At 37.0% G+C, this 9,745-nt stretch overlaps 2 protein-coding genes across 2 annotated transcripts; one reads left to right on the top strand and one right to left on the bottom strand.

Moving 5' to 3' along the window:
• Positions 1-233: 233 nt before the first annotated feature.
• LOC110795838 (xyloglucan endotransglucosylase protein 7-like) lies at positions 234-1,091 on the bottom strand. The gene has a single exon (XM_022000864.2). The coding sequence runs from the start codon at positions 1,086-1,088 to the stop codon at positions 234-236; it is 855 nt and encodes a 284-aa protein (XP_021856556.2). The 5' UTR covers positions 1,089-1,091.
• A 7,001-nt stretch (positions 1,092-8,092) lies between these two features.
• On the top strand, positions 8,093-9,287 carry LOC110795839 (probable xyloglucan endotransglucosylase/hydrolase protein 23). The gene has a single exon (XM_022000865.2). It carries the CDS (start codon positions 8,264-8,266, stop codon positions 9,116-9,118), a length of 855 nt encoding a protein of 284 aa, XP_021856557.2. The 5' UTR covers positions 8,093-8,263; the 3' UTR covers positions 9,119-9,287.
• Positions 9,288-9,745: the final 458 nt, after the last annotated feature.

Below are 9,745 nucleotides of genomic sequence, written 5' to 3'. Positions count from 1 at the left end.
TCTCCTTGCGTGTTAAAAAAAATACACTATCCTACATTCATACCAATTACGAAAGATTTTAAGTGCAATTAGACTTTGACACTTCTATCACGTACATTTGGAATTAAAATCAACTCAACTCAGACAGTATTTCATTTCATTAAATTTGTAATAATTTAGTTTACACCATAAGATTTTGGATACAAAAAATAAAAGAATAAAGAATTTGATTCAAATCTAGAAACACAAGACATTTAGGATGTACTTGTGCATTCTGTAGGAAGGCCTTGAGGGAACCTTTGAAGATCAGCACAATAATTGTAAACCATGTAATTCTTTTCCGCCCATCTCATCCTTCCCAAACTTGATGAATCCAGCTCTTGGGTCAACCAATTTGAGTCTGATGTACCCGACCCACACGAAGACGAACCAGAGTTCCATAGACAAGCATCAGCTTTAAAGTTCCTGTATGAAGAAGTGAAAGGAGCTTGAGCCCAATCGGTCTTAACCCGACCTCCTTGGGTAGCCCAATCATCAGCATTCCACAAACTAGAATAAATCCTCATATGTTGATTCTTAGGGAATGGGATTCCCTTTGATTCCATGTTCTTGTGTTCTCTAATTGGAATTCCATCAACAGAGAAAACAATTCTCTGTGGATTCCAAAGGATTGAGTAAGTGTGGAAATCTTTAGTAGGGTCGAACCACAAGTGAAATTGTTTTTCACGGTTACCTTTGCCTTGAGCAAAAACATTAGTGTGGAGTATGTAAGGTTGTCCACTAACATTCCCTAAGAACTCGAAATCAATCTCATCATGGGTGTTACCCATAGACGAGAGATAGTAAGCAGTGACAGTAGCAGCAGAATTACCAGGGACAAGTTTTAACTGCATATCAATCTTACCAAAGAGGTATTCGTTTTTGGATTGGAAACCGGAGCCGGAAGCTTTGTCGAGGGAAAGGGTGAGGTCATCCCCGGAGTTGAGGACCTTACCTCTACCATCTCCCCAAGTAATTGTAAATTCATCATTGAAATTGGCTTTGGAATTGGCAATAATACTGGCTAAGCTAAAGAAAAGGGTAATGAAAACTATCTTTGAGGTTGCCATGTTTTTCTCGTAGGATGAAAATAAAGATTGATGTTTGAAGTGAAGATGATGAAGTTTGATTGGAGGAGAGAGATATATATAGGGAGGTTATAGAGAGAAGAAATGGAAAGGTATGAAAGGGAAGGTTCGAGTGAAGTTAAAAAGTGAGTGGAGAGTGAGCTGTAGAAGATGTTAGCTGTAGAAAGCAGGAAAAGGTAATCGCTAGCTGGATTTTGGGGCACAAGGAAGTTTTGTGGTCAAACAGCTTGCAACAACCCAGCATTTCAAGGTCTCTAGCAGTATACTCTGAAAGTGACCCGTTTAACACGGGATTAACTGGTAACGCGGATTTAGCCATTTAAGATTGTAAAAGGAACCCGTATGGGTTTGACTCAATGTTGGGTTTATGATGTGTCTTTGAGCCATGGTTGTACCGGCCCGGATTAGCGGCCGCGACCATGGTATAACCGCAGATCTTGGGCGGCTGTACCATGGACGGATCCGCCAATCCAGGGCGGCACAACCATGGTATCGTCCGCCAGTTTTGGGCGGCACTCTGTTTTTGTGAAAAAAAAAATTCAATTATTTATTTCAATTTTTATTTGCAACCTCCCATGTTGAATTTTAAAAAAAAAACTATTTATTTTAACAATTCGAATTAATTATTTTGCATATTCGAATTACAATTAATTTTTTTTCATATTTTTTTCAGATTATTTGCTTTTCTTTTTATACAAATAATTTTTCAAAATTTTTCAGATTTTTACAAAAAAATAATTTAACAGATATCTTAAATTTTGATAATTTTTTCAGAATTTCAAAATTAAATAAAATGGAATTTAAATTTATAAGATTTTTTATTTTATTTTTTGTAAAAATGCTAGTCTTAATACCTCAGATATAAACAAAGTTTTTTTTAAAAAAAAAAAGGGAATGCCGCCCACCTTTGGTAGACGGAAACCATGGTGGCTCGCCCAGATTGTGCGGCTCCCACCATGGATCACCCACTCCAGATTTGCGGCTGAGCCATGGTAGGTTCTGCCATTTCTGGGCGAGCCACCATGGTCACCATCCGCCAATTATGGGCGGCATTCATGTTACAGTAAAATAAAATAAAAAAAATCAACCTCCGCCGACGAGGCTGCCCACATGGCCGGCGACCACAACGTTGAAGGAACGTCGTCATCCATGAGGTGGTGCGTTCAAGGTACTGGCGGTGCGCGGAAGGGGATGATGGTGGAGATGATGGTGGTGCGCGGAAGACGATGGTGGTGCGCTGGTGAATATGGCGGTGAAGATGATGGTGGTTGGGACGGGAAGGGGGTGGTGGTGACTGCAGGCTGCTGCGGGGTGGTGGTGACGGGGGGTGGGGTTCGGGGAGGGTGGTGGAGACGGTGGGGTAATGGGTAGATTTTATAAGGGCACAATTGTCCTTTCATGTAAAATACGCGGGCGTTTTTAACGAATGAGGACGTCGAATAGCGATACACTATGTTAATTCTCAATAGCCATTACAGGTTTACCCCCCTTTATAACTTATAATAAGTAGATTTCTTTTGCATCTTCACGGGTCTCATATTCCAATTGTCATAAATAAAAAGATTTGTTTGCGAAAAATAAAAATATAAGAGCAGATAGCCTACTGTTGGTAAATGAATTACGTAAGCAATTATCAAAATATTGTAGCTCATATGAGCAGGTAGCTCACGAAAAAATGTTGAAAAGGTAAAATAAATAAAATTGTATATTAAATAAAACATTATAAGGAGTTACAAAGTATTGTAGCCACTGGAAAACTATGTAGCTTAAAAATATTGTAGCTAGGAATTTAATGTGGCAAATTTAGCTACGCCACCTTGTAGTTAACCATTGAAGCTGCTCTTATTTACTCGGTATCTAGCCCGCGAGTAACGGATTGCATTAAAAAGAAAATTATCACTCCATTGATCAATAAGATTAACTAATTTCTTTAATTGTTAACAAGGTTATCACAATTTAAACTATATAAAATAAAGGTATGATAATACTTATTTTGTACAGAGTAGGAACTTAGTTGAAATTATCTTAATATATTTTAGCTTGTGTTAACTATCTAAATATATTGTCTTTTTTCTCTCAATAACTTTTGTGTGCGTTTGTAATTATTTTATGGCGCGGCTTATTAGGTACTAACTCTTTTTCACAATACATGTATCATTTCTCATTTGGGCATTGTTCATCAATCAATTTTGACCATCTTTATTCATCGTTATGTAAGATAAAAACACGCAAGTGAGATCTTGTTAAGTTCGTATCAATGTGAGGAATTCAAATATCAACTTTTATAACTTTTACTTATACGCATTTTGAGATATTAATTTCCAAACAAGCGTGTTGGAATACGTGCAAAAAGAAATGTTGTATGTATTGTGGAATGGAGGTAGTATAACGTTTAAATTTTAGATGTCGGATAAATTACCATTTTTTTGTATAGATAAGGAGAAAAATACATTAGGAGACCCTCCACTCGAGGGAAACCCCCCTCTTCAAAAAAAAATAAAACTAAATATTCCAGATACCGATTACTGCTTAACCGTTATTCAAGTACGATTCAGGGTCGAAACACTTAAACCATTTTCCAAGTACGGTTAAGGGTCGAAACGTTGGCCACTTGAATTAAGCGGTTAGCCGCAAAAAAGAAGTAACGGGTAACGAAACCTGATTTTGTACACTCTTACTTCGATTAACATCTCTATTTTACGGAGGATAAGGGAACGCTTAAGGTTAAGTTTTTTGATGCCCCCTCTGAAAGACCTATATTATCTCCATTAATGTTAATTATCTATGAATATATACCAAACATTAGTTTAAGAATTATTTAATTTTCCTATAAATAATACATAATAATTTTACTATAAATTGCAATATTTATATAAAATGCCACACACACATAACATGCATATACATTAGCTGGGACCAGCTCGGCTCTCGAGTCATGGTGAGGTCGGGTCGTGTCGAGTCACTTTGTTACTCGCGTTTAGGTCGGATTCGGTCGGGTTGGTTTTTGGTCGGGTCATGTCGGTTTATTTTTTCAATATCGGTACAAGTCAGGTTTTGGTCGAGTCATGTTCAGGTTGGGTTCAATTTCGGGTTAGGGTTTTATCTAGTCGGGTTTAAGACGATTTTGTAGCAGATAATTTTGGGTTCGAGTCAAGTTTGGATCCGATAATTTTCGGGTCGTTCAAAATTCAGGTCAGGTGCACTCCCAGACACGGGTCATGATCTAGTCCGATAACTATCGGGACTAGTCAAGCTTTTAACCTATGGTTATTCTTTTTCTTATATTTTAAAAATAATGTTTAATTTATTTCAAAATGAGTTTTATTCAAACCAGGTAATCGTGTGTTCTATATATATATATATATATATATATATATATATATATATATATATATATATAACCAATAATTGTTTTGGTTATATATTCAAGCGTAAAATATTTTTACTCCATATATCGCGTCACTAACAGGTTATGTCGAGTTAAGTTCATTGACGGACCAGTTAATCAGTTATCGATCATCTTTCAGTCAGGTATCAGGTTTGGTTCAGTCATATAACATCGGGTTATAATCAGTTAATAATTTAGTAGGGTCGTTACGGGTTACCTGTTTTAGTTAAATTTTGGGTCATGGTCGGTTACAGGTTCGATCGCTTCATGTCGGGTGTTCGGGTCAGATAAGTTTTTGAGAGCTTTAACTCAGCGTAGTAATTGTTAGCTTTGGCTTTCTGCACTCGTATAACTTTCTTAGAGCAATAGTAATAAGAGGTTTTTACAAACGTTTGTTTCGTCTTTCTGAGGTTTGTCAACAAACCTTCTTATTACTACATAAAGTTATAAATTTTCAGGTTACTAAATTGTAAGAGCATGAATAAGGGGAGTCTCTTAAGGGGATCTTAAGGAGAGAGAAAAAATAAGAGATGTCTCTTAGGTAGGAAATGAGAGGCTCTTAATTAGAGTTTGTAAGATAAAATTTCTGAAATAAGAGCTAGCTCTTTCAAATAAGAGCTAGTGCCACATCAATTTTTTTGCATGAAAATAAAATATAAAAACAGGATAAGAGAGAATAAGAGCTAGTGTTAAGAGTTAGTCTATTTATACAACTTTTGAGAAGAGTGGAAGACACCCTTATTTTAAGTTACTGTATAAGTGGAATAGGAGAGAGATTAAGGCCCTGTTTAGTTCACCTTATTTCATGACCTTATTACTTATTTCAGATTTAATCAGATCAGATCAGACCAGATCAGATCAGGTCAGATCAGAAAAAATAAGTTCAGATCAGATTAGATCAGAAAAAATAAGTTCAGATGAGACCAGATCAGACCAGATCAGATCAGATTATTATTATTATTACTATTATTATTATTATTATTATTATTATTATTATTATTATTTATTATTATGGGAAACCACCAAAACGTTACAAGCTTAACAAGCTACAAAGATCAAGTAAACTACAAGAAGTTGGTGGGGAGCCGAGATACAATTTGGGCCCCCACTCCTCTAGCTATGGCGAACCCGATCCTGCTGAAAATGTGGGTAGCTGCCGTACCCCAATGTCTTGAGCCCTGGAGTACGTCTGAACCCGCTTCAGCAACGAAACATCCCCTTTCTCTAATTCCCCAAAAGAAGAGAAGGAAAAAGGAAAGAAACCGTAACCCAAAGCCCTACAACGTGCCGCATACTTATCCTGCTTCCGCTGCGCAGCAACCGCCACAACCCGACCCGGAACGAAGTCTGACAACCCAGATTGCGTCATAGGGGAAGACCCAGTCAAGTCAACACACACATCTACACCGCTATCCCAAGAATAAAGCAATATATCTGCAGGACGAAGAGCTCCATCACTCTCACTAGTCAGCCCACCATCAACCTCCTTGCGAGCAGAAATCCCCGACCGATAGCAAATATCCAAAAGGGTATCACGAACAACATTATGTCGATGTTTAATACCCACAATCCCAGCACAAGACACGGCATAATCCCCATAAATGTCCCCATCGAAAACCCGAGAGCAAGTAGAACACGGCGTCGAATCAGAGAACAACAGAATACCCAACCGATAGCAAATAACCGAACGATAAGTCTTACCGTTCATAGTCTGGCCTAAACCCGAAATGGGGACTGCCCGCAACCAAGCTGAGGAGTGATCCCCCTGCTGTGATTTCCAAAGGGCAGCATGACGTGAAGATAAGGAGTAGGCGGATTCCGCATCAGCAGTAACCTTCGTGAAATATATGTCTGCCAATTTCTTCATGAGAGTGGGGGCAGCGATTTCACTAGGGCTACTCATAAGGTCGGTCTCCACGGTCCTATTGAAAAGACCAAGAGCATCATCAAAGGCCGACCCCGGACCATCAACACCTGAAAGCCGAAGAAGCGAATCCTGCAAACCAGAAGACTGCAAACGGGATGCAAGAAAAGCATAATGCCGAACATATTATTATTATTATTATTATTATTATTATTATTATTATTATTATTATTATTATTTTATCATTGTTACTATATTTAATATTTTATTACTATTATTGCTTTAATAAAAAAGAATGTTGTTGTCGGGGCAATTAAAATCAACTCCGTATTACTTAAGGCATAAAAAACATTTACAAAACATTCAAATTCACCATGTCCAAATTAAAACCATTAAGTCCAGATCAGAAACGATATGATCAGGTCATGTCCATATCAAAAAATGATTTTTATAGATCAGAACCATTATATATCTAGACCAGAGCTGTTAGGATAAGATAATATCTAGATCATAACTGATCTGTACAGATCATGTCCAGACCATGTTTAAATATGCAAAGATCTTGTCTACATCAGAATCGATCCTTACATAACCAATATGTTCAGATCAAAACCGATTTGTACAGATCATGTCCATATCAGAATCTATATGTCCAGATTATAATTGGTCTAGATATCGACTCTGTACAGATTATGTTCAGATCAAAATTGATCTACAAAGATCTTCCATATCAGAATTGATTTGTACTGATCATGACCTGATCAGAACTGGTTTGTACAGATCATGACCAGATCAGAACTGGTCTGCACAAATCATGACCAGATCAGAACTGATCTGTACTGATCATGTCCAGATCAGAAATGATCAGTACATATCATGTCCAGAGTAGAACTGATCTGTACAGATCATATCCAGAAAAGAACTGATCTGTACAGATCATGTCCAGATCAGAATTGATCTGTACTAATCATGTCCAGATCAGAACTGATCTGTACATATCATGTCCAGATCATAACTGAACTGTACAGATCATGTCTAGAACATAACTACTTTGTATAGATCATGTCCAGATCAGAACTAATCATGTCCAAAACAGAACATATATGTACAAATCATGTCTAGATCAGAACCGATCTGTACAGATCTTATCCAGATCAGAACTTATATGTCTAGATCATAACCGATCTATCTAGATCATGTCTAGGCCTATCTAATATAAGGAATAGTTAAATCATGAGCAAAGTCAAATAAATAATAACAATATTATAAATTTGTGTAACGTTTATTTTACACGTAAGTCGTTTAATATTAATAAATGTAGATTTTTGTTTAAACTTAATTATGAAGAATCAGATCAGATAAGATCAGATCACATCAGACCTTATCAGATCAGGAGAAATAAGGTGAACTAAACATGCCCTAAGAGCCCCTTAAATCGCTCGTTATTGTTGTTCTAACCGGTATGTGAGCAAATTGTTGATGCCAAGGAGTGGAAAGTTAACACTTGTCAAAATGGTGTTGGATTTTTTATATTATTTTTGTAGTGGGTCCCATGACTTAACACTTTAGATAAGTTTGTCTATTACAGAGTATTGCGTAAATGTTTGTTATAAGTGAGGTTTGTTCTATTGCTAATTTGTTATTGCCCTTAATTCAATCTATCCACACACCAACTTCCTCTTTACGCTTTTTGCTAGCTACAACAACCCAGCTCACTTTCCACTCATAACTCACAAGTTATCACTGCTAAAACATATTCAAATTAACACATTTTTAAGTATGCACTTCACAAGAACCTTCCTACTTTTTACATAACTTCTTATATAAACCCATCTCCTCAAATTCAATCTCCAATTCATCAACCAACACCAATATAATTACACTTCAATTACTACACAACATAAAATGGCATCATCCTCAATTGTCTTGTTATTTCTCTTCATAGCTACTCTCATAGCCACTTCTACAGCCAATTTCAACGACTTTACCATTACTTGGGGAGACGGTCGAGGCAAGGTCCTTAGCAATGGGGACGATCTCACCCTCTCCCTCGACAAAGCCTCTGGTTCCGGCTTCCAATCTGATAACGAGTATCTCTTTGGTACGATTGATATGCAGTTAAAACTAGTCCCTGGTAATTCTGCTGGTACTGTCACTGCTTACTATCTTTCATCGACAGGTAACACCCACGATGAAATAGATTTTGAGTTCTTAGGTAATGTTAGTGGACAACCTTACACTTTACACACTAATGTTTTTGCTCAAGGGAAAGGTAATCGTGAAAAACAGTTTCACTTGTGGTTTGACCCTACTAAAGATTTCCACACTTACTCTATCCTCTGGAATCCCCAGAGAATTGTTTTCTCTGTTGATGGGATTCCAATTAGAGAACACAAGAACATGGAATCAAAGGGAATCCCATTCCCTAAGAATCAACCTATGAGGATTTACTCTAGTTTGTGGAATGCTGATGATTGGGCTACCCAAGGCGGCCGGGTCAAGACTGATTGGGCCCAAGCCCCGTTCACTGCATCATACAGGAATTTCAACGCTGATGCTTGTGTATGGACCTCCGGGTCATCTTCTTGTGGGTCGGTTTCTTTTCCCGCATCGGGGTCGGATTGGTTGACCCAAGAACTGGATTCAGCAAGCTTGGAAAGGATGAAATGGGTGCAAAAGAATTACATGGTCTACAACTATTGTGCTGATGTTCAGAGGTTTCCTCAAGGCCTTCCTACTGAATGCACAACTTCATCCTGAATTCCTAATTAATTAAGTGCATAGTCGATCACCTTTTTTTTGGCTTAAGTTAAAAAGTAAAAAATATTCTTCGATTCTTTATTTATTTCTCGCTGATTAATGTGAAAAAACAAATTCTTTGTAATATTTTATTCTCATATACATTGTTCGACGTTATTTTTATTCTATAGTACCGAGTAGTCGACTACTGTGTGTAGTGTTACTTATGCAACATATTCAGTCCAACCCTTTTGAGTTTTGATTATATTCTAATAAACTTAATACTCAAATAAATACATCTCCATTCGTAAATACTCGCAATGTTTGTCATTTTCACGCATTCCAATGTACAATTTAGATCGTCAAATATCTTAAATTCTATCCAAATAAAAATTATAAAAAGTTGATATTTTGAAAATACGTATTGAGACGAATCTAACAAGATCCCACATGACTATGTTTTATTTGACATATAACCACCAACAATAGTAAAAGTGGAATATGTGAATAGTGTAAAAATATCAAATTTGCGAGTATTTATTAACAGAGGAAGGACAACTTTTATAAAATATACGACCCTACGACCGCGTGCCTCTATATTACTCCGTAGCTAATGTTACACACTTACACTAGTGGCTAGAGCTGCCA

The sequence above is a fragment of the Spinacia oleracea genome, chromosome 1 (genome assembly GCF_020520425.1).
Source record: "Spinacia oleracea cultivar Varoflay chromosome 1, BTI_SOV_V1, whole genome shotgun sequence".
In the NCBI taxonomy this organism is placed as follows: domain Eukaryota; kingdom Viridiplantae; phylum Streptophyta; class Magnoliopsida; order Caryophyllales; family Amaranthaceae; genus Spinacia; species Spinacia oleracea.
Note: the sequence above shows the minus strand (reverse complement) of the source record. Positions and strands in the feature narration are given on the sequence as shown.

Coding starts and splice junctions, on each gene's coding strand:
- LOC110795838 (XM_022000864.2), bottom strand. CDS start 1,088: ATGGCAACCTCAAAGATAGTTTTCATTACCCTTTTCTTTAGCTTAGCC.
- LOC110795839 (XM_022000865.2), top strand. CDS start 8,264: ATGGCATCATCCTCAATTGTCTTGTTATTTCTCTTCATAGCTACTCTC.